General features: G+C 41.4%; 1 protein-coding gene and 1 pseudogene across 1 annotated transcript; both read right to left on the reverse strand.

Moving 5' to 3' along the window:
* Window positions 1-927: 927 nt before the first annotated feature.
* Window positions 928-5,201, reverse strand: LOC137299547 (perilipin-3-like; annotated as a pseudogene).
* Window positions 5,202-10,470: 5,269 nt separating this feature from the next.
* On the reverse strand, window positions 10,471-25,082 carry LOC137299407 (perilipin-3-like). The gene is made up of 8 exons (XM_067968126.1): window positions 24,995-25,082; window positions 24,587-24,674; window positions 20,488-20,683; window positions 18,627-18,709; window positions 17,310-17,595; window positions 16,307-16,494; window positions 14,682-14,822; window positions 10,471-11,872 (listed from the first exon to the last, which is right to left on the reverse strand). Exons 2-8 carry the CDS (start codon window positions 24,656-24,658, stop codon window positions 11,504-11,506), a joined length of 1,335 nt encoding a protein of 444 aa, XP_067824227.1. The 5' UTR covers window positions 24,659-24,674; window positions 24,995-25,082; the 3' UTR covers window positions 10,471-11,503.
* Window positions 25,083-25,376: the final 294 nt, after the last annotated feature.

Genomic DNA, 25,376 nt, shown 5'->3' on the forward strand with positions numbered 1-25,376 from the left:
AAACAATAAAAAGTGATGTGATCCCATTCACTTTCTTATAACTATATTTAGTGACAGCACTTTTAAAAAAACATTAAAATGTAGACAATGCAGCAAAACAGGATACAAATGCCACGTTTTCTAGAATGCATCCTGGTTTTCTTCAATATTTCCCATCTACATGTGTACATTAGTCCTTTCCAAATGAAAGGGAGAGAAATGCTCTGCCTACCTGAAAGCAGAGAAAAAACATGTCCCATGAAGCATCAACCTCTCTTTTCTCCAAGCGTACTCCACAATCAATATAAATTTACATTTGTAACCAAGGCAACTTGGGAGTGCATTTACACTACATTAGAGCACAACAGTTTGCAGTGTAAATCCAGAATCAGCCTGAATTGATGCCAGTCTACAGTGGACTGAGACTCTGCAATGTCACAGAGACAGTGTGAGACTTCCTCTCCCAGAGCGCACAGCCAGTACAATGTCAAACCAGGTGCAAAAAGTGCCTGGCAGTTCCTTGGACATCCTCAACTTGGATGCAATTAATTTAAATGTTTTATGGAGCATGCAGACACTGCTACGAGCACCATCTAAACATTTAATTTAATTGCACATGCTTGTAAGCACACATGCATAGAGCTCCCAACTGGACAATAGAATTTAAGTTTCAGCCAGGCATTGTAAACAGAGTACGATCTGTTGGAAACAAAAACTGCAGCTACCAATCTCAAACTGGTGGCTAGAGTGAAATTGCATCCTTAAGTTGGTGCAATTCTTTTCACTGGGCAACCCAATCCAAAAGATTGGTTAAATCTTTTTCATATTTAAGTCCAGGAAAAGTAATATGGGCAGCACAATTAAAGGAGGAGGAAAAAAAATGGATGTGTGGCATTTGATGCTGGTTCTTCACAGTGTTGCATGTTTGACCTTCTGGTCACTGTTGGGTCAGTTTGCACTATTTTCCCCCCTTTTATTTTTGACTTCTTCCTGCACTTGACCTTCTGGCTGCTTCTTCCTCCAATCAACCCAGGTCTGATGTAGTTTCTCCTGGCTACCATGCAGCTTCTGATTTGCTGAATCTACTCTTCAATTCAGCCTGCAAATACATAGCTAGTATGTATTTATGTCCATATGTAGTATGTATTAGACCCTCCCCCCCCCCATATAAAGGGAGGAGGAAGAGGTGCTAGGCTATATTGTGGCAATGACACCTAAAAGGAATGTAGAGAAGTATATATTTTACTTGTATTGTTTGTCTGCTTGGTGTTGAAAATCACTTGGTTCAAAGTCTACACAATCTGTTTTTCAGTGGATAATCTCCTGCCAATACATCCCAGTAGCTGATGTATAGAACAAGGGTTCTCTTGCTATAATTCATGGATCACACTGTTATTGACACAGCTACTGGGTATGAAAAGGAGCACTCTAGATGGCAAGGGACACAAGATCTGCTTACGAGTGTGACTAGTAACATTGAATGAGAAAAGTTTCGATTATAAAAACACAAAAATGTGACTTATGCTCTTAAAGATGTATTGGGCTTCACACAGGTCTGATGTGAAGACTGTTTCTTGGAATGGAATCATGCCTATTTCAAGTAGTTGCTCAAAGCCACCCAGCAGCACATGTGAACCAGCAGTGTGTATTCTTACCAGATCCAGAGTGTTCTGAATCTGAGACATGATGTCTTGGCTGCTTTGCCTGGCCTGCTGCATCTTGGCTGTGGAGTGCTGGTACGCTCTATGACGAACTTTTGAAGATAAAGATCCCACGTGCACATAGTAACTCTGCTCTTGTGCAGGGGCTACCTCAAAGCCTTCAACAGAAGTGGCCAGTTTTGCTGAAGCACAAAAGAGTTAACAATCAAGGCTGTTATTCAAGTTATTAAACTGGTGACACATTAGTACTGTTCAACACCCTCCAAATCAGATTAGGATTCTCAGCCATAAACTGTTCATTTAATGGAATAGAGTTAGTCAAATCTGCATTTAATGACAATTTTAAAAAGTTAGGTTATTTGAAAGTTTCTAACTTTTAATATAGTAGGCAGGACCCACCACTGTTGGAGCCACTTACTACTTTTGTTGCCCTCAAGATTCCTACATAGAGGGTTGTGCTCCTGGCTACAAGGAAATTGGGAGTAGGAGAGGACCAGAGACAAAGTAAGGACTCCAATGTTGGAGTAATGGGGAACCTGGTTAAGGCCCTCCATAGTTAAGGTGATTACTTGAAACAGGAAATGCAACTTTGACTTTCAAAACACAGCATTTTACTCTGGAACAGTTCAGCTATTGAACCTCTATTTGACTAGAGTATGGAGGGGAAAGCAGGAAATGGAGATAGCTAATGGAACTAAATGTTAACAGGAGTTTTATTATTAGAGATACCTATAAACAATGTTCTGCACTTCTCATGTACCTGCATATTTCTCCGAGCACAAGTCTGAGGAACACAACTTTAAAATTCAGAGTGCACATGCACGTGCACAGTATAGAGTAGCCACTGATTTGCACGAGACCCAACCTCACTGCTCAGGCAATGTGCCCAATGTGCAACTTCAAAGATGTTTAGGGCCACTGAAGTGGATACAAAACCATCCTAGACAAGTCCAGGTTGTTTCTTATCCAGTTCCTCCTCAGTCATAGGAAGATAGTGATCAACCATCTCTTCAGATTTACTGAGTACACTGTCCACACTAGTGACCACTATCTCGCCTACTCTGGACCCAATGACAGTTTAACTCCTGAACCATCACTGCTTTGGTCTTTTCAATGCCACCATGCACTGCCTCCTTGGCCATGTCCACTACACCTGTCACTGTATTTTTAGCTCCAGTCACTGTGTTGGAGACTGCATCTTTGGCTCCTGTTATTGTGGATGAAACCAGCTCTCTGGCATCAGCAACAACCTGCAAAATAGAGGACAATTCAGTCCTAGATGCACTAGTTTGACATTCACGATAATTTCAACATTCAGTTCTGGATGAGAATTTGGGTTTTCCTTGTCCACCTTCCTAATCCACACAGTGTGTGCACATTCACATGCAACTGATGAATGGATTGATTTAATTCAGTCACTGCTGACCTTTAGGTTGAGTGAATTAATTTGTGGTTTTCTTTCACACACATGAACCCAGTCATCTTTCAAAATATTACAATGAAATAGTCAGTCTTTTATGCCAACTTCAAATGTTTCAATTTATATTGATAGAATAGTTGCCATTAGGTCAACAAGACTCCCAGAAGTTAACTCACCACATTAAAAAAAGGAGAAATTCAAATATGGCTTTAATCTATCTCAGCACAGTCACTCAATTCAGATGTGGACATTGTTCTTCTTTTACTAGTCAAGCATCTTCGCACTTATTAGTTGGAGACATCATCCAAGCATAGACATTGAATACTGAATTAGAACTCGCAAGATAGTGGCTTTGCTAGCCACCATAGTAAAGGAGGGCTTGTAATAGGGTTGCCAACCCACCAGGATTGTCCTGGAGTGCCCCAAGACACTACTGCGGATAGAATGGAGAGGGGTGACGCGGGGAGGGGGAGAAAGGATGAAGAGGGGAGGAGGGGGCTGAACAGGAGGGGGAGGCCTCAGTTATAGATGTTGGAGGGAGATCTCCCAAAACTAAAAAAATGCAAACATTTGGAAAAGAATTACATTAGGACTAGGTATGAAATAAAATGAATGCCAAAAACTGGTTTAGATTGCAAACACAATGTATTTAGAAATCACTTTTAAAAATGTGTTGATGCTCTAACAGGTTATTTCTGTTACTGAATACTAATAATGTAAAAAGCACTTTCTGCCTGCACTGGTTTCCCTTGGATAGCTGACATTGTCTTAGGGAAATTAGGAAAGTCTGTTGATGTTTGCAGCTGGTCCCTGTGAGAGTGTCCAAGTGTTTTCAGGAGGTCTCCAGGAATGTGTCAGTATTTGCAAGGGTTCCTGGGACTGAATATTTGTAAGGAGTCTTGCAGAAAAGTTTGAAAGCCACTGTCCTAATCTGCAGCTATGCCAATTCATATAACGACCATGGATTACTGCATCAGGTTTCTGTAAGTAAGCTTTTATTAGCAGTAGGAAACAGGCGATACCAATTTATACTAAAGCTCAGATGATTCACTTCCTTTCAGTTTCCATATTGTAAATTTAGACAGGATATTTCCACTTGTGGGAGAGTCCAAAACTAGATTCAGAAATATAAGATAGTCACTAATAAATCCAATAAGGAATTCAGGAGAAACTTCTTTACCCAGCATAGTTAGAACGTAGAACTTGCTAATACATGGAGAAATTGAGGTGACAGCATTGATGCATTTAAGAGGAAGCTGGATAAGCACATGGGGGAGAATGGAATAGAAGGGTCTGCTTACAGTTGAAATAGGGTGGGAGGAGGCTCATGTGGAGCATAAACACCGGCACAGACCACTTGGGCCGAATGGCCAGTTTGTGTGCTATAAATTCTATGTAAATATTGGAGATGGGAAAAAGTATGATTGATTGTCAAGCATCATCCAATTGGGGAATGAGTCTTTTCACTTTCCAATTTGCATAAGAAGGCGGTGCGTCGTCAGGATGGATGTGTCGGGCAACCAATGTGGGAGCAAGGGGGCGGGGCAGTTGAAGACAGGAGGTCATGTGATGAAACTGCCAGGAATACATTCAACCAGAGTTCACAACCCTAGATTGGAAGTGCAATCTTCTTATAGCCATGGTGCATTACAATCTTTCTGAAGGCCAAGTACCATCTATAGGATAATTTGGAAGGTTGTTTCCTTACCTGGGGTGTAGACTGTTGAAGAATTGGAAACGTCTCTTCCAGTTTATCCAAGCCTATACAGGCATATTCATTAGCTGCAGCAACTGCGCACAGAAGAACTTTTGCTCAGAGACAAACAAGTGTAAAGTGCCCATATTGTCAAATTGTAGCATTTGGCTCATTCTAGAAGTTTAGCTTCAGCCACAAAAATAGTTACTTAAGCACAGTGAACTGGAGTCACAATGCCCTTATTTTAAGCATTGGAGTAAGTACTCTTATTGTAACCATTAGTTAAAAGTCAATTGTAGTCATGAAGCTTTAACCTGCTTTGTTAGTATAATGAAACCAGATCTTGTAGTGTGTGCACATTTTACTACCAGATGCAATAGTTAGTACCCACAATCACAGCAATGACCCCAGTGCAATTTGCTTCTGCACATGCCACAGCTACCATGTAACATTGTTGCACTCTTACTCACAAATACGGTTGCAGGGACACAGGAGGAGCACCTTTAACGTAGAAAAGCATCACAAATGCTTCACAGAGGCATAAGGGGAAAAAATGGAAAATGGAGAAGGAGACCTTAGGAGAAGTGACCAAAAGATTGGTCAAAGAAGTGGATTTTAAGCAGAAACAAAATACTGTGGATGCTGGAAATCTGAAATAAACATTCAGCATCTGTGGCGAGAGAAGCAGAATTAACATTTCAGGTCCTTTCAGAGATTTAAGTTAGAGATTTAACAGTTTGTAAGCAAGTACAGATCCAGGGAAAAGGGCGGGGGGGGGGTGGTGGAGGTGGGGAGCAGGGTTTTAAAGATGGGGAGGGAAATAGAGAGAAGGAGGGGATTGAGGAGAAATTTCCAAAGTCTGGAGCCTAGGTAGCTGATGGCACAGCCATCATCAATGGAAGGAGGGGAGGATGTATAAGAAGCAGGAGTTGGAGGAATGGAGAGTACTGGGGGGAGGGGCTTTAAGATTGGAGGAGGTTTCAGAGATAAGGAAGAACAAGGCCACGGGGGCATTGAAGCACATGGATGAGAATTTTCAATTCATGGCATTGAGGAATTGGGAGTCAATATACATCAGCAGAAACAGTGGTGATGAACAAATGGATTGGTGTGTGAAAGTGTACAGGCAACGGAGTTTTGGATGAGCTGAAGTTTATGGAGGGTTGAAGTTGGGAGGCCAGCCAGGACAGCATTAAAATAGTCAAAATCTGGAGTCAACAAAGGCATAGATGAGGGTTTCAGTGGCAGATAGGCTGAAGTAAGGGCAGAGGTGGTCTTTGTGATTGAGAGGATATAGGACCAGATGCTCAGCACGGAGTTGAGTAGGGGTCCAAGGTTGTGAACAGGCTGATTTAGCCTGAGACAGTGGCCAGGGAGGGGGATGGAGTTTCGGCAAGAGTCTGGAGATTGTGGTGGGGCTGAAGACAATGGTATAAGTCTTCCCAGTGCTGGAGGGAATTGTGGCTCATTTAAGATTGGGTGTTGGACAAGCAGTTTGACAGCACAGAGTTAATGGAGAAGTCACGAGAAATGGTGGAGAGCAAGAGCCTCACATGTGGAAGTTGACCCCATGTCTGAGGAGGGTGTCGCCAAAGGATGACATTCTTCACAGGCTGAACTCCGCAATAATCTGTAAATATTCACTGTCTAGGTTCCCATTTGAAGAATGGTCACTCTCTCAAGATACCAGTGAGCAGCTGACTGGTATGGAACTTTACCTCATCAAGAAACACTGCTTTCAGAACAAAAATTTGAACAACAGAACATTTCTCAGTTTAAAAATAATAAGACACGCTGTCAGAACCATTGTTGTATTCCACATTGCTACCCAAAATATTTTACAATTGTGCACACTTATAAATGTCTGCATGAACGGAGATTTTCAGTTTAAATTCAGTCTGAACCGACTCAAAAAACAGTCATTTCCATCTATACGCTGTCCACTGGGGGAAAAAATGTTGACTGCAATCCAGGACAAAAATGAATAGTGTGAGACATGGGACGATTGGGAAATGACTGGCCTATTCCTAAAATTCTGAGTCAGTTGGAAATTGAATAAAGGTCCTTCTGTTTAATGCTGTAAATTTGTTTTTTTTTATTTTTAAAGACCAACAGGAGTTTAGGTCCAAAGAGTAATGAATCTTACTTGAAAGACTCTACTGTTCAAGTTTCCTACATTACAATAGTGACTACACTTCAAAAGTACTTAATTGGCTGTAAATCACTTTGGGAGGTCGAGGTTGTGAAAGGCATTACATAAATGCAAGTCTTTCTTCTCTTTTTACATCATTGGACCAGTTGTTTTTGCTATCTGCTCTATGGTTTTACTTGGCCATCTCAGTATGCACAGAATTCACACAACTCAGCTGAACCTTGGGGTCATCACCCCTGCTGGTGGCAAATTCCATACACGCACAGTGCACTACATACTTTTCTATGTACGGATGGACCTATTTGTTTGGTGCCCTGAAAAAGTATAGGATAAAATTAGCAGATCTCTCTTTGTATTTCTCACAGTGAGAAAGTGGGGAGGAGTGTACATCTCCACTGAAAGAAAATGGAAAGAGGTTTGTAAGAGACCTCCCCAGAGGCAGTGAAGTAATTTTTTAAAAATTGGTTTTTGGAAAATAAACAGTATTTCCCTTACCCACTGCAGGTAGATAAATAATGTGTTCCTTTGTTCCTCAGCATGTATGCTTAATATTGCCCATTCTGTTTACTGTGGTTTTTTTATAATGAAGGCCAAAAATGTTATAACTAAAGAAAAAAAATAAACTAATTTTTAACTTTCCTTTTTATTAAATATCTCTGCAACAGTATTCAGTGTTACATTCATACGAAATTAATGGGCAGGAAAAGACCAGCTGGTCCATCAAGCCTGCCCCACACCATGATGGCCGGAGCATTATGTTACCAAAACAAGCTTAAACATACATTTAAATTCAATCAACTGTGTCCATCTCATTTCCCGCACTTGTGCCCTCACCCCTTCCCCAGGTCTCTCTGTTCCTACATCCCTTTTAGAATTGTATCATTTAGTTTATATTGCCTCGCCTCGTTCTGCGTTAAATTTCATCTGCGATGTATCCGCCCTTTCCACCAGCCTGTCTATGTCCTCTTGCAATCTATTACTATCCTCCTCACTGTTTACTACACTGCCAAGTTTTGTGTCATCTGCAAATTTTGAAATTGTACCCTGTACACCCAAGTCCAAGTCATTAATGTATATCAAAAAAAGCAGTGGTCCTAGTACCGACCCCTAGGGAACACTGCTGTATACCTTCCTCCAGTATAAAAACTGTTAACCACAACTCTGTTTCCTGTCACTTAGCCAATCTTGTGTCTATGCTGCCACTGCCCCTTTTATTCCACAGGCTTCAATTTTGCTGACAAGCCTATTTTGTGGCACTTTTTCAAACACCTTTTGAAAGTCCATATACACAACATTGCCCTCATCAACCCTCTGTTACCTCATCAAAAAAACTCAAGCAAGTTCGTTAAACACAATTTGCCTTTAACAAATCCGTGCTGGTTTTCCTTTATTAATCCACACTTGTCCTGCCTGAGAACACAGATAGGGCTTCATTTTAAGAAAGAAAGAAAGCTCCTCCACCAGTGTAAGGCTACCTCGCTGAAGTGCCAGCCTACATTATGTGCTCCAGATTCTGAACTAGGGCTTGCATCTATTACCTCCAGACTCAGAGGTAAGAGTACTACCAGTGAGTGAAGCCTGACCCTAATTTAAGAATACATTACAAAGTATGAATACCCACCCCAAGCCATTGCCCCATTATTTTTCTGCACTTGGCTCTTGTATGTGGCTAACTGTAGTTGTAGGACATCAACTAATATGTAGCATACATACATTTCCTTCAGGAAAAAATTGGAGTTGATACTTTATCTTTCTGATATATACTAAAAATATTCCAGTCCCTTCTAAAATGGTTTCATTGGAGGTTTGAATTCTCATTTTCATTTAGGGTAGTAGGGCTTACAAATAGCAAGTCCTAGCACATTCTGTGACTGGCTAAATACACAGCTGTATGCTGGGAGGGGATGTAGCTTTCTGGCATCAGTCTCATTAGCTAATAGTGATGGGTCTGAGAATCTGCATGAACTCAGACCACCAATGGAAAGTATCAGATATTAGTATTGTATGCATAACTTATAATTTTTGTAAGTATTACTTTGCATGTTTTCATTAGTTTACAGACATTATTTCCAAGCATGGAGAAACTAAAGAGTCAGCCAAAAGGATTTTCAAAAATATTTGGAGTAATTTAATAGGTTCAGCCTTTCTTTTATTGGTTTAGACTGTTGAGTGTTATTTTTGTATGCCCTTAGTTCCTTATTGGAAGCTTTGTTTTCCTCACTTTTGACTTGTTTTATAGTTAGGTAGATAGATGGCACCAGGACTGTGGGATTACATCTAAAATGCCAACAGAAATTCTAGGAATGCTACTTCTGATTGGTATCACCCCATTCTTTAAGAGGCACTGAAAATAATGTGGGACCAGTAAACAGATACAGAACATTATGGGCCCAATTCAAATCCCTAGTTCCCAGGATCCCTCTTGCAATTTTCTGCATTCACAAACTAATATAAAGCTGATGATTTGTACTGGGCAGTCACACTTGAAAACAAGGACTTATGAAGTACAACACTCAGTACCATGACAAGAGCTACCATTTTTCCTTACGCCTGCAGTAGGAAGTGTACAAGTGTCCCACAAGTTCCCTCTTTTCTCTGTCTCCCTCTGCTTGGCCTGATGGGCAGTTAAGATCAGGAAATTATCACATAGCCCAAACCTAACAGTTCATGATGGAACACATTTGACATATTTCAAGTTAAATATTTTTCCTTTATTTCCAGTTATGCTGGCTCTTATTTAACACTCCAAGAATAATCTCCCTCTGCATTGTTTACCTACGATGTATTCTACTACAAATTAGTCTATCCAAGAACTGAGTATACACTAGAGGACCTCATGGTTTATCAGCTCCTGGATTTGGCAAAGAGTTGTCCACAAGGTGAGGATGCATTGGAGCACCAGACAGACTATCTCCAACTGCTTGGCCAGTATTCACCAGAGACTCTTCATATAAGTACATGGTGACTTGTATAGGTATTGGCAGTTACTTACTGGTAAGTTTAGAGGAATGGCAATATGGTGAATTATGAAACATCCTCCAAAAATGTGTATTAGCAATGGAAACCAGTCTTTAGATTTCCATTTGAATCTTGGTCGCAATTGGTAAATTAGTTGATCACATTTTACATGTAACTACATTTGCTAGAAATCAAATCCACACTGACCTGTATTTTCTATCAGCTTCTGTGAAAAGACAAAGATGTCAAGTCCAACACTCAGTAGAGCTGTACAGTTCAGTCCTGATGAATGGCACCATCCAAAATATCAACCTGTCTTTTCTAATGCCGAGAAGCTCTACATTTCTGGCAGTTTTGGTTTCAAAATCAGTTTTCATAAATTGTGATGATGCATAACCGTCTATTCAAGTGGGTGTTTGAAGTACATGGAGCACTGACAATAGAAGGCTCCGAACATGGCTATGTAAAGTAGTGGGGAAAGGGCAGTTTGGCCCAAGATTCTAGTGTCTAGATCTTTAGATTTGGGAGCTTAATTTTGTGTTTATGCATCCATCTTTAACTGTGGCATCACTGCAAAATTACTCATTGTCATACAAACCAGAGGTTGAATTACAAACCTTTATTGAAAAAAACTAATGCAGATTTCAGTTCCACTTACTGAACCAATTTCAGGCTGTTACACAATCTTGAACATCTGAAGTTCCTTTCATGAGCCAATTTCAGATTGCATGGTACGTGCATTCTGCCATTATTGTGGGAAAATTAGATCTAAAATTTCTGGACAGTTAGAAGTGAAAAATATTTTAAAGCAGAGTGTCGGTGATTCATTGCCTAATTTACCCTGGTCTTGCTATCTACTCAACCAATTCAGCCCCTCTTTATTCCACTTTAGATAGCTTCAGGCAAAAAGGATTGAGAAAAAAGTCCTTTTACATAATGCTACTCAATACAAAAATAACCATTTGCAAATATTGAAGGGGCTAGGACTGGTTCAAGTATTTAGAGCACTGCAAAAAAATGAAAATCTCTTTCAACCAGTGTATTGTGTCCTGTACTGTACTGAAAACTAGGGTGAATGATCTGTCACAACTAAAAAAGCCCAGAGCTAGTCAGTCATGTTGCTGCCCCACTGTGCCAATATTTTCCACTTGGTCTTAATTAAACCCTCGAATACACAGGCAACTTGCTCAATGTTCTGCAGTTGACCTGCTGTGTTCCAAGGTGTCAATCTAGATTAACATTGCGCATTCTTACTCATCCCATAGATACCAAGCTGAAGTTTGGCACAACATGTTGCAAAAGACAAAATTTCCTGAATTATAAACACTGGATTTGCAAATGAACACTCAGTAGCACTAGGAGTTTACAGCACAGCATTAGTGTAGCTGAAATTTGGCCGAGACCTTTCTGGTCTCCAGTAGGGAGCACTAGTTTATAAATTGCTTGTGCGGTCCTGATGTGATCTGCTCATTAGAAGAAACTCCATACAAGATATAGTTTGAGGAAGGTTATGTAAAAGAACATTAAAACTAGAAACACATTTAGTCAAACAGCAAGGTAAATTCAAAGTTCAAATACAAGTTTAACCTGTGGACCAACCATCCACCTGGCAAGGTACAGATATAGACAGGTTGCATCTATTCTTCAACTTTATCTACTGCAATCATCTCCTGTGACTGAGGGTGCTCAGTCAGTTGTGGGGCAAAAGGACCCACCATCCAGTTGAGAGGTGTGTTGTGAAGCACATAGTCCATCACCCCATCCATGGACTCCCGAATCTTCAGCATTTGCTCTCTGCTTTGTGCCAGTAGCTGCCCCGAGAGATCGCTGAAGGAATTGGCAGAGGAGAAAGAGGTGTGGATGGTTTCTGCTGTTTTGCGGATCTGCTGTACTTTGTCTTGAATGTGCTGAGGGAGACCGCGGACGTTTGAAACCAAGGTCAGGCAGGTAGTCTGCAGTTTTTGGGTGAGACTGCGAGCCATGGACAGGGTTTGGGATTCGAGCTGCTGCAATACAAAGACAAGAATGTGGTCACCATTTGGGATTGTTTCAAAGCAAAATTGGAGGAGTCTCCCCCACTGACTTGTAAACTGCCACTAGAGTAGAACCTCCAAACCATACCTCCAGCATACAATATTTCTACTGAAAATAAGAGAATCCTGTGTGTAATGTGAAGTCACCCTAGCAAAACTGCCTGGTTAAATTACTAGTCTTGTGCTGAGTTAGCAGATGTCTAGGCAGCAGTTGAACTCAACAGCTCAGTGGAAGGGAGGGGGATAAAGGAAGAAATGCTAATGTTCTAGCTCATGATCACTGTCCAGTTACTGCTGATGAAATATTCAGGCTTGGGCAGGTAATGTTCATGCCACACAGATAGCAGGGAATGACCACCTGTCAAGAAAAAGCCCAACCACCTCCTCAGCACTATCACTGTGGGAGAAATTATCACTTTGCTGGGTGAGGGGTGGGGGGGGGGGGGTGGAGGAAAGAGAAAAAAGGCATTAGGGGATGGCAGCAGTTAACAATGACCAGACTGGACCAGCCATATTAACACCATGGCAACAGGAGCCAGAGACTGGGTACCTGCAATGAGTGATTCACCTCCTGGTGCCTCAAAGCTTATTTATCATCTACAAAAAAAAGTGTAGAAAATTAGTGTGACGGATGAATTATTCATTTGAATCAGTGCAGTCACTACAAAAGTTTCAGGGCAGTCTAGCTACCCTTATCTACTCCCATGCCACTGGATTAATATCCACCCCAAGTACACTAATTCATTCATGGGATGTGGGCATCACCAGCAAGGCCAGCATTTATTACCCATCCCCAATTGCCCTTGAAAAGGTGGTGAGTCACTGCTGTCCATGTGGTGAAGGTTCTCCTAGTGTTGTTAGGTAGGGAGTGTCAGGATTTTGACCCAATGACTATGAAGGAACAGCAATATTTCCAAATCAGGATGAGTAACTTGGAGGGGAATGTGCAGGTGGTGCTTCCATGCAATTGCTGCCCTTCTAGGTGGTAGAGGGCATGACTTGGGAGGTGCTGTCGAAGAAGCCTTGGCAAATTGCTGCAGTGCATCCTGTAGATGGTACACATTGCAGCCACAGTGCGCCGGTGGTGGAAGGAGCGAATATTTAAGGTGGTGGATGGGGTGCCAATCAAGTGGGCTGCTTTGTCCTGGATGGTGTCGAGCTTAGAGTGTTGTTGGAGCTGCACTCATCCAGGCAAGTGGAGTATTCCATCATACTCCTGACTTATGCCTTGTAGTTGGTGGAAAGGCTTTGGGGAGTCACTCGCCACAGAATACCCAACCTCTGACCTGCTCTTGTAGCCACAGTATTTATGTGGCTGGTCTAGTTTAGTTTCTGGTCAATGGTGATCCCCAGGATGTTGGTGGTAATGCCTTTGAATGTCAAGGGGACGTGGTTAGACTCTTGTTGGTGATGGTCATTGCCTGGCACTTGTGGTGCAAATGTTACTTGCCATTTATCAGCCCAAGCCTGGATGTTGTCCAGGTCTTGCTGCATGCAGGCATGGACTGCTTCTATCAGAGGGGTTGGGAATGGAAACGAACACTGCAATCAGTAAACATCCCCACTTCTGACATTATGATGGAGGGAAGGTCATTGATGAAGCAGCTGAAGATGGATGGTCCTAGGATGCTGCCTTGAGGAACTCCTGCTCCAATGTCCTGGGGCTGAGATGATTGGCCGCAGTATATTTTATCAATAGGATGCACGGCAGAATTTCACCAAGCTTACTTTGGTAGAACGTCCCTTACCCTCTCAACCAAAGACAAAAGCAGCAATGTCATGGGAATACCATCACCGCCAAGTCTCACACCATCCTGAGTAAGACATGTCAATATTCTGGAATTCCCAACCTATCTCTACAAGGACTGTAGTGGTTCAAAAAGACAGCCCACCATCATGTTTAAGGCATTTAAGGATGGGTAATTAGCCTTGCCAGTGTCACCCAGGTAAAGAAAACATGCAGCTCTCAGGTTCAGCTGCAATGCCCTCTAGTCAAAGAGCCTAATGGCTTGTTTGCCTAAGCTCACAAATGGCCACTTTGGTGGGGTGCTGGCCCAGTGACAGGTAATGTTCATGCCACACAAGTAGCAGGGAATGACCACCTCCAACAAGAAAAGCCCAGCCACCTCCTCAGCCTTTGCCAGCACGATCATAGTCAAATTCTCCCACAATCACTTGTGAGGGGGGGGAAAATGGAAGAGAAAAAGGCAGCAGGTAACAATGACCTGAGTCAGTGCCTTCAGGGGAGGAGAATTTATTGTATAAAAAAAATTTTAAAATGCTTTTAATAGTTCCAGCTATTCAATAACCCAGTCTTAGTCAGGGATACTAGAGTGACTGACAACTCAATTATTACACTAGCATGTGAGGAGGAATTACCTATTGGACTTAGTATGAAGGCAAGTTTACAACCACACTACACTTCAGGGCAACACTGCTTTTACAGTGACTGAATTCCTATCCATTTATGGGAGTCACAATATGGCAGTCTGAACTAGCCAGGTAGAATTCAAGTGCTCAATTTTCTAATAGCTTTGAAGTGAAGTGATTTATCCATCCTTTCGAGCGCACTGTAGGAAACTCAAAAGGTCTGGTGGCCATTTGAACTCAAAAAAGGGATTCAGCAGCCTGGGCTGGTTGCCCCTCCTTTGAAGTAAAGTTCTGTTCAACAGATGCAACAGAGTTTAGCAGAAGGTACAGATCTTCACCCTTCCTTACACTGTATCCCTCAGTTGGGATCCCCCCACCTCCCCCAACAGTAAAAATGTCACTGAATTCTTACCTCTGGTTTCAGAGCCCCTTCTTCCTGCACTTCACCTTCTGGCTGCTTCTTCCTCCAATCAACCCAGGTCTGATGCAGTTTCTCCTGGACACCATGCAGCTTCTGATTTGCTGAACCTACTCCTTTCTGCACCAATTCAATCTGCAAATACAAAGCTGGTTATAAAATGAAGGGACTGGCAGACCACCATCTCCCAGTGAAGTCTCTCTCTACCCCATTTCAGTTTGAGTGTAAATAATTTCTCCTTAAAAAAGATGCTTTGTCAGTCCTTTAGAACTGAAGACCAGCAAGTTTTAAGTTAGCAAAAATACTGCTTCAGTTAGAATTTTAGAACAGCTCAGCTGGCAAACATTAAAAATAACTTCAGGGTAAGTTAAATATCCCACAGTTTTGGGAACAGATAAATTCCTAGAGTAAAGTAAGCGAGAGAAAAAGTTGAAGTTCAAAAATGGAACACTCCAGCACAGGCAATATTCTGGTTTGAAATAATTTACCATTAATGAAAAACTAACCAACTCCACATTGATACAATGGAAGGATTTGAGAGCTGTTAAATTGACACTTCAAATTAAGATGCAAATTTAGAGTGTTAGGTGGTTCAATGCATTCCATGACTAGGGACTACCCACATTTAAGAATCCACTTTACTACACTTTCACAGGACTTGGTTCTTGATTATGTTAGTCTGGGGTAAAAAGTGGTGTTTACTATATTCACTTCAAGCAGAATATTGAAGCTTTTGGGTATATTTGCAACATGTGATGGTCACAGCACATACATTCAATATTGCTGAATGGTTCCAGCATATTTATGAGATGCAGGTATTTTCTACTCTTGCTTAGAATAACTGCAGGGGTGGTCCCAAGCAACCTAGGCAGTGATCAAAGGATAGGCCTCTGCCAGTGGTAGTGGCTTTGACTGAGCTATTGGAGACCTTGAAAAATGAAAGTCCTCACTGATACTGCTCAGTGGCCAGAAATCCCCTCTTGCACAACTACATTTGAAGCTAGTTTCAGTCTCCATCAGCAGCTAGATTCATGCATCGATGTCCGCCTAAGAGGAGCTGGGTGCCTGTTTAGACTGAGTCCGTGAAATGACATTGGGCAGGATGCCACCAGAACAAAATTCATCAAAGTGATTCACCTCCCCTCACAAAAAGGAGGAAGAGTAAGCTAGATTGTGGCAATGACAGCTAAAAATGTATATTTTACTTGTACTGTTTGATTTAACACAAAGCACTTGGTGCAAATTCTACATCGAATCTGTTTTCCAAAGAGGAGAATCACCTGCCAACACATTCCATTCCAGTAACTGGTATACAGGGCAAGGGTAATCTATTATGAGCTCTGGGTCATGCTATTATTGACCTAGCTGCTGGGTTATGGAAAAGGTGCACTCTAGATTGTAAAGTGACACATGGTCTGCTTATGGGAGTGACCAGTGATATTAAACCAGAGAAAAATACCTAGTATAAAAATACAAAAACAAGTCTGCTCATTAAGATGTATTGGGGCTGCACACAGGTCTGATGTGAAGACTATTTCTTGGAATGGAATCATGCCCATTTCAAGCAGTTGCTCAAAGCCACCCAGCAGCACACGAGTATGCACAGTGTGTATTCTTACCAGATCCATAGTGTTGTGAAGTTGAGACATGATGTCTTGGCTGCTTTGCCTGGCCTGCCGTATCTTGGCTGTGGAGTGCTGGTACGCTCTATGACGAACTTTTGAAGATAAAGATCCCAAGCGCACATAGTAACTCTGCTCTTGTGCAGGGGCCACCTCAAAGCCTTCAACAGAAGTGGCCAGTTTTGCTGAAGCACAAGAGAGTTAACAAATCAAGGCTATTATTCAAAACAGACTTTATATTAAACTTGATAAACATTAGCACTATTCAATTTCTATATTTACACCCCTCCCAAATCTGTTTACATTCCATTGTGAATGGATTGTGGCACTTAGACCTGCAGGACAATTTTAAAATTAGGGTTTTGGAAATAGTTTCTAACTTCTAATTGAAAGTGGATTACAGGAAGCAGAACCCACCACTGTTGGAGCTGCTAACTATTTTTGTAGCCTTTGAACTTACTACACAGGGAGGGTTGTGCTGCTGGTCACAAGTGCAATGCCACTAGAAAATTGGGAATAGGTGCAAGGACTCCAATATTGGGACTAATGGGGAACCTGGTAAAGGCCCTCCATAGTTAAGTTGAATACTTAACAGGAAGTGCAATTTTGACTGTCAAAACAGCATTTTATTCAGGACCAGTTCAGCTATTGAACCTCTTTGACTAGAGTATGGGAGGCAAAGTAGGAAATGGAGATAGCTAATGGGACTAGATGTAAACAGGAGTTTATTACTAGAGATGTTCTGCTTGTAGTTTATAGGTAATCAGTACCTATAACAATGTTCTGCACTTCTCATGTACCTGCATATTTTGAGCACTTTAATTCAGAGTGAACATGCTTAAGGTTGATAGTATAGAGTAAGCAATGACCTGCACAAGACCCAACCTCACTGCTCAGGTAAATATGCCTAACATACAACTTCAAAGACCTGTTTAGGGCCACTGAAGCAGATACAAAAGCATCTAGACAAGTCCAGGTTGTAAAATAGGTCATTTCTTACCCAGTTCCTCCTCGGTCATAGGAAGATAGTGATCAACCATCTCTTCAGATTTACTGAGTGCACTGTCCACACTGGTGGCCACCATCTGGCCTACTCTGGACCCAATGACAGTGTTAACACCTTCAACCATCACTGTTCTGGTCTTTTCAATGCCACCATGCACTGCCCCCTTGGCCATGTCCACTACACCTGTCACTGTATTTTTAGCTCCAGTCACTGTGTTGGAGACTGCATCTTTGGCTCCTGTTATTTTGGATGAAACTAGTTCTCTGGTATCAGCAACAACCTGCAAAATAGAGAATTCAGTATGATGTCTGCTAATTTGACTTGTCTTTCAAAGTGCAAACATGCAAGATAATTTCAATGTTCAGTTCTAGATTAGATCTTGGGTTTTCCATGTCTAGCTTCCTAATCCACACAGGTGGATGCCTCAATTTTTAAAAGTTTGTGTGCAATTGCATGCAACTGAAATGGATTGATCTATTCAATTAGTGATCTAATTGAGTCACTGCTGACATTCAGGTTGAGTGAATTAATTTGTGGTTCTCTTTCTCACATGAACCCAGTCATCTTTCAAAGTGTTACAATGAAATAGTCAGCCTTTTATACCCACTTCAAATGATATAGAATAGTTGTCATTAGGTCAACAAGACTCCCAGAAGTTAACTTGCTACACAAAAAGAGGGGAAATTCAAATGTGGCTTTAATCTAGCCTAGCACAGTCACTCAAGACAGATGTGGACATGGTCCCTGATATTAGTCAGGCATCTTGGCACCGATTAGTTGGAGACACTATCCAAGCATAGACATTGAATACTGAATTATAACTTGCAAGTTAGTGTTTTTACTAGCCAGCATAGTAAAGGAGGGTTCAGTGATTAGAATAGGGTTGCTAACTTGCCAGGATTTGAAGATTAATCTCCAGGACACTGCTATGAGCAACTAAGGAGAAAAATCATTGGAGGGGGTGGGGGGGGGGGCGCAGGGGGAGAAAAAGGAAAACACAAAAATGTGCATCCGCTCCTTTCTCTCCCCCCACCCCCAATTTTCTTTGAAAACTTCTATTAGTTATAATAATATTATTGGAGTCAAGAACCATTCAATTGAGTAATGAAGAGTCTTTTCCCTTTCTAATTGGGAGTAGGCAGGCAGTGCGCAGTGAGGATAGAGCAATTGGGTGCGGCAGGAGGCAGTGTGATTAAGTCTCCAGGAATACATCCAGAGTGGGAGTGCAGTCGACCGATAGCCACTGTACATTACAATCCTTCTGAAGGCCAAGTACCATCTGTAGGGTAATTTGGGAGATTGTTTCCTTACCTGGGGTGTAGACTGTTGAAGAATTGGAAACTTCACTTCCAGTTTATCCAAGCCTATACAGGCATATTCATTAGCTGCTGCAACTGAGCACAGAAGAACTTTTGCTTAGAGACAAACAAGTGTAACAGGCCCATATTGTCAAACTGTAGCATTTGATTCATTCTAGAAGTTTAGTTTCAGCCACATAGTTATTGAAGGACAGAACTGCAGTCTCAGTGCCCTTATTTAAGCATTAGTTTAAAAAAGTCAATTGTGGTCATGAAGCTTTAACCTGCTTTGTTAGCATATTGAAACCAGATCCTGTAGTCTGTCACATTTTACTACCTTTCTGCCAGATGCAAATTAATACCCACAATCACCCAATGCAGTTTGCTTCAGCATATGCTACAGCTATCATGTAACAGTGTTAAACTCATGCAAATGATGATTGCAGTGGCAGATGCAAAGCAGCAGTCAAACTTGGGAATCAAATTGCAGACTTGACTCCCAAGTGCACCAGAGCCAAGAGGTGCAAGATCACTTGAAGCTTAAGGTAGTGAGGCTATCTATATCAGGTGCAGTACAAAGCAATATTTTAAAAGTAATGCTCAGGAGTCCTCTGAATGCTAATCTAATTTTTGAAATACAGTAGTGCAAGAGTCCATGTTCATACCTATTCTCAAAACTAGAACATGGGGGAGGGGAGAAGGAAAAAAGAAATGGGGAAAGAAAGTGGAGCTCTTGAATCAAAGAGCAGTGCAATGCACAGCCATTAGTATAGTTAGAGGCTACTTGCAGCACTACAGCTATTTGTAGCTTCATTTTTACCATATCTGATGAAACCAAATCTTCAATATATAAATCTGGTGATCTGCAACTTCTATGGATCCCTCACAGCCAAGGCAGGCAGAATAACTTCTCACTTTAAGAACTAATAGTTCCCAGTGTGCACTGGGACAGCAGGCCCTACAAGTGACTTTAGTATTTTTGGTAGAGAAAGGAAAAAAATGAAGGAACTTGAATTTATAAAGCATCTTATACAACCTCAAAGCCATCCTAAAGTTCTTTACAGGCAGTAAAGTACAGCCACTGTTGTAATATAGGGAAATGCATCAGCCAATCTGCATTTGGCAAGTTCCACAAACAGCACTGAGATAAGTGACCAAATAACTGATGTCCTGGTAAATAAAAATCCCTCAACCAACATCAGGAGAACTCCTGCTCTTTTACAAATAGTGCCACAGGATCTTTTACAGCCACCTGAGGGGTCAGATCAATCCTTAGTTTAATTGTACATCTAAAAAAAGGCATTGCAGCACTCAGTACTGCACTGATGTAAGTGCCTAGATTATATGCTGAAGTCTCTGGTGTACCCAGTTTCCACCACCCACACCCAATCCAATTTAGGTACCTCCAGAGGGAGGGGCATAACTTCAAATCCAAATCACTTGACGCCACAGACATGTCAAGCCTCAGTAGAGGGGAATTCAAACACTTGAATGCTTATGCCTGTACTTAAGATGGAGCCATGTGGCAGTTAGAAATTTCTAGCTTATTCATATTTGAACTAATTGATCCCATACCTGATTTTGAAGGGTTTAAAAAGGACCCCATAATACATAGAAGTCAATATAATTTGCATTTACTGGCAAAAATTCTACCTCTAATTATTGCTGGGTACCAAGCTTAGCTTTCATCAGCCCAATATAGACAGGCTTGAACGAGCTGACACTTATAAATGACCCTTGTGTCCAAGAGGTCCTAAAGCAACATTCAAATTAATTTACTTTTGATGTACAGTCACCATCATGGAGCCAAACTTTAGCTGTTAAATCCAAAAAAGTCACCAATTCCATTTTGTTGAAGTACACTCCACACTTACTTTGAGGCTCCAACTTGTCCATAATTGGTTTGGCACTACTGGCAGCCACTGCAGAGATGGTCTTCACTCCCTGCTCAGCAACATCACAGACAGTCTTCACATATGGGTGGTTCTCCTTGGTGCTGTTGTATGCAGCTGACACCATGTCATAGGCTGAGCTCACAAGAGGCAGGCTGGTCACCCTGTTCACCACACTCTGAAACACAAGTCATGGAATCACCAAGTCATTGCATGGCATTTCATTTGGATAACTCAAGGGCCACAAAAATAACTACTCAATTTGCAACACTCATCTTAGTACATTTCTTAGAGACTACTGCAGTTGATATACATATAACCAGTATATAGGTTATAATTATGTACTGCAGTTATAACCTAGTATACTAATAATAGGTTGCTATTTTAATAGCAACCTATTAGAATGCTTTTGCCATAGAAAGATTGAACAACCATCCTAAATATAGGTACAAGAATTTTAACATATCAGTCCAGATATGTAGTCTGAAGATCTCAACTGTAGAGGTACTTAGTCTAGTTTCCAGTGGAACAATTTTACAACACAGATGTACATCCAAAAATAGCCTATAATACAGCAGCCATTAAAGTCATCATTCTTTATCAGGGTCTCCCTACACTAGTCCTGGTAGAGCAGGTAAGAAAGCCATAGACGTTACAACATGGAAACAGGCCATTCAGCCCAGTTTGTGTCATTGTTTACCCTCCACACAATGAAGTAGTTCTAATCAATGACCCACCTTGTTTTCATATCCCCTTTCCAATCTAATTTCGAATGTTGACAGTTTCCGCCTAAACCACTAACCCTGCAAGTGAATTCCGCAGTTTCACGATACTGAAGAACTTTTTCCTGCCCTCTGTTATAAATATTTTAGATTTAATCTTGTATCTATGGCCCCTCGTTCATGATCCCACAGCTACTAGAAACAGTCTGCTTCCATCTACATATACTTTTTATAAACACAATCACATCGTACTAGGATTTGTGTTGTTCTAATGAAAAAGACCCAACCTTAAGTTTTTAAAAAAAATATTTGTATTTTCTCATACCAGGCAGCACCTTAGTGAATGTGCTTCATTATCCCTCCTATAATGTGGGGCCCAATACTGTATAGGCTCTGCATTATCTCCTAGCTTTTATATTGAGAAAATCCAGAATTCTATTAGTTTTTTTTTAAAAACAGCCTCATCAACATGGAGGTGCTGTGTTTATTGTTCTGTTAACCTGCACCTTGAAGTCCCTCTGCTCTTCCCTAGAACCAAGTCTACCTCATTTAGAGTATAATTACTATTTTTTAAAAAAAAAGTCACTTCACACTTACTGAATTCCATCTGCTGCTTTTTAGCCCATTCCCACATCTTATGTCTTCTATAGAATTATCTACAACTATTTTGGTATCTCAATTTTAACACCACTGCCTCAAAATATGTACCCAAATTATTGATGTAATCAGTGAACAGAGGTGGCCCCAGAATTGAACCCAGAGGAACACCACTTAAAAAAACTGCCTTCAAGTACTACTCTCAATTTCTTCCAAACAATTTTAATCCAGTTTGCAACCCTCCCTCTAATTCCATACCCCTTAATCTTCTCCAGAAATCTCCCATGTGGCAGCTAGTCAAGATCTCACCTAATGTTCATATGCATTACATCTTATTTCTGAGAGAAAGCCCCTGGTGTCTTCTCATTTCAACAAAGATTAATTTATGTCCAGTTCCAATAAGGCACCTCTTTTACACATCAGTTTAAGCAATCTGAATTCAAGGCAATTTTGGAAATTCCCAGTAATGTGGAGCTACAGATTGTGTCGGTCTCCCAGGGGAGTGGGGGCAGCGGTGCAGGAGTCCCAGAGAAAAAAAACAAGCGGGACAGTCAGTATGCAAGATGAAAACTCCAGCCTCGGTTTAATTTGGGAACTCAAGCAAAAAAAAAATCTGGAAGCCAAAACCAAAAGATCTTGCATGTTACACACCTACTGCCTGAGCAAGCAATTTAAAAAAAACCTAATGGGGAGAAAGAAGCTAGTCCATTTTCAACATGCTTAGAGAGTCAACAATGAACTTCTTGGGGGGGGGGGGGGGGGGGAACACCCAAGTAGCAAAAATTTAAAAAAACCAAGCTGCTGTCTTCTGACCCAGCCCCACAAAAAAAGGAAGTTGCAACACTATAGTATGCAGAGGTTCAAGGCACTGAATCAGAAAGTTAGCTGTGAACGTGCAAGCTCTCACTACAACGTTTGATTGCCCAACCCAAGGAATCTTATAGAATCATACAGCACAGAAGGTGGGTCATTGACCCATCATGCCTGCTCTTTGAAAGAGCTATCCATTTAGTCCCACTCCACTGCTCTTTCCCCATAGCCCTACAATTCCTCCCACCCAAGCATTTATCCAATTCCCCTTTGAAAGTTCCAATTGAATCTGCTTCCACCACCATTTCAAGCAGTGCATTCCAGATCAGACCTCATTGCATTAAAAAATACATTTTCCTTTCTGGTTCTTTTAAGAATGACCTTAAATCTGTCCCCTCTGATTACCAACCCTCTTGCTAGTAGAAACAGTTTCTCCCTATTTAATCAAAACCCCTTATAATTTTGAGCACCTCCATTGAATGGCACCGTAACCTTCTCTGCTCTAGGGGGAAGAGATTCAAGCTTCTATAGACTCTCCAAATAGCTAAAGTCCCTCTTTCCTGGTACATCATCTCCACACCCTCTCGAAGGCCTTAACATCCTTCCTAAAGTGTGGTGGTGCCCAGAATTGGACACAATACTCTAGCTGAGGCCTAACCAGTGCTTCGTAAAGGTTTAGTATAACTTCCTTGCTTTTGTACTCTTATGCCTCCATTTAGAAAGCCAAGGATCTCTTTTAAAAAACCCTTATCAACTGGTCCTGCTACATTCAAAGATTTGTGTACATAAACACCCAGGTCTCTGTTTCTGTACCCCATTTAAAATTCATTAAGGCCATTTAGTTATATTGCCCCTTATTCTTCCTTCCAAAATGCACTTACAAATCACCAAATGGAAAACAGGCTAAGAAGCCAACCTAATGAATATAAAACTGAAGTGTTCATCCAGCCTGTACACATTCTGTAGTTGTTTTGTGGTAAAGGAGCTGGCTAAAAGCAAATAATTTTACTTGAGCCAGTCATTTTGGAATCCCCTGGAAGTTGGAAAACATTTATGTCTTGGAAGCAACTGAAATAACAGCTAGTGTCCAAGACCAGTCAGGGCTTAAAACAATATAAGATGGAGGCCAGCTTACCTATAAGATTCTAGCAGTTTTTAAAAACCACAATACAGTTCATACTGAATGCTTTACACCAGGAACAGACAAGTGGGAATTCCTGATCTTTCCACAGCGCCACACCTAGTTCTGCAACTTCCTCCAACAGACTGTCCCCCCCCCCCTGCAAACACTATTCCTTCTGCCCCACCACTGGTGGCAGAGATCCTCCACTATCTCAGCCACACTCTGGATCTCTCAATCCTTCCACTTTGCTCCCCTATCTTCCTCCCTTCAAACCCTTTGAGCACACCTGGTCACTTTCATCTCAAGCACTTACAACATTAAATATCCTTTATAAATGAAAGTCTTTAGCCTCATAGGGGACAAGGAATTAAAAACAGTTTATGGAAGGGCGAAGAGCAGAAGGATTGGGAGTGGCCAGGGAACCAATGCTTCTGAAGAGAAGAGGCACTATTTGAAAGGAATGTCAGATTCTAAATTTGCTGCTTGCAGCCTTAGTTTTAAAAGTTTTCTTGTGACAATAGCAGCTTTTCGTGCAACACGAATTTGGCAGCTTTATATTTCAAGACAATGAAAATTGCAATTCATAGCTTCGCATTGCAAAAGGAGGTGAAAGGTCGCAACTCCAAGTGATTGCGTCAGTTAAGTAACATTTCCCAGTAGAGTAGGAAGCGATTCCAGACTGTTGGTCTCAACTCGTGCCAAATAAAATAATCATCATCTTACACAACTCGAAGATTCCTCACGTCACCCCTTAGATTGCAGTAATTAGCAAATAGTCAAGTTACCAGATTAGAGTTAGAGACACAACTTTCTTCCATAAGTAAAGTACCTGCTGTTCCCCGCTCTCCTGCTGTTGGGTTATGTTGGAAACTTCAACGTTTTCGGCCGCTTCTGACGCCATAACTAATCGGCAAAATCTGTTAGAAATAAATTAGGATTAAACCAGCCGGTCTAACTCAATCATCTATCCGGCAATGCGGAGGGTGGGTCACTTTTCACAGAGAAGTAAACACAGCGACTGGGACAGAATAAGGGCAACTTTTACAGTAAAAAGTTTATTAAAGTTGGGCAAAATGCCACAAAGTCTTCAATAACAAGTTCAAAAGTCTGCCTGTGCCAAGGATTTGAAACACAAAAAATGAATATTCTTACAATATTAAAAGTTGCTTTGAACATTTGCGAATAAAAACGCACCTGAAACCAACAAAGCTTTTGGAAAAAGAGTTTCCACACTTACCAACTTGTCCTAGCAATTTGCACTGTTCTTTGTCCTCAACTGAATTCCTGATCCGGGGCAATGGGATTTAAATAGTTTTATGACATTTTCCGGGCGGGGCACACTATGTGATTGACAACAGATCTGAGCAATCGACATTGAAAGAGGGAAATTGAATGAGGCACCGACCAATTAAGGACTTCAGAGGCGGTGTTTGGTTCATGTCAATTATGTCAAGCTCTGAGAGGAGACTCAATGTGGCCGTCCGGCGGAGGCATGGTGTCCCCAGTGGAGGGCTCTCTACTCAGGGATCCTCCCGTGTGCCATTGGGGATCTGGGGTGGAGAGTGTTGCACGGAGCAGTCGCAACCAACAGGCGATTATACCATTTCACGGACTCCCAG

This window comes from Heptranchias perlo, chromosome 29 (assembly GCF_035084215.1).
Source record: "Heptranchias perlo isolate sHepPer1 chromosome 29, sHepPer1.hap1, whole genome shotgun sequence".
In the NCBI taxonomy this organism is placed as follows: domain Eukaryota; kingdom Metazoa; phylum Chordata; class Chondrichthyes; order Hexanchiformes; family Hexanchidae; genus Heptranchias; species Heptranchias perlo.

Bases quoted from the DNA above. Each gene is read 5' to 3' on its own strand.
- LOC137299407 (XM_067968126.1), bottom strand. From the start codon at position 24,658: ATGGCGTCAGAAGCGGCCGAAAACGTTGAAGTTTCCAACATAACCCAA. The intron at 14,823-16,306 runs GTAAGAATACAC...TTGTATTTGCAG, and splicing joins TTCACAACACTATGGATCTG to ATTGAATTGGTGCAGAAAGG. The intron at 11,873-14,681 runs GTAAGAATTCAG...TTTGTATTGCAG, and splicing joins AAGGGGCTCTGAAACCAGAG to CAGCTCGAATCCCAAACCCT.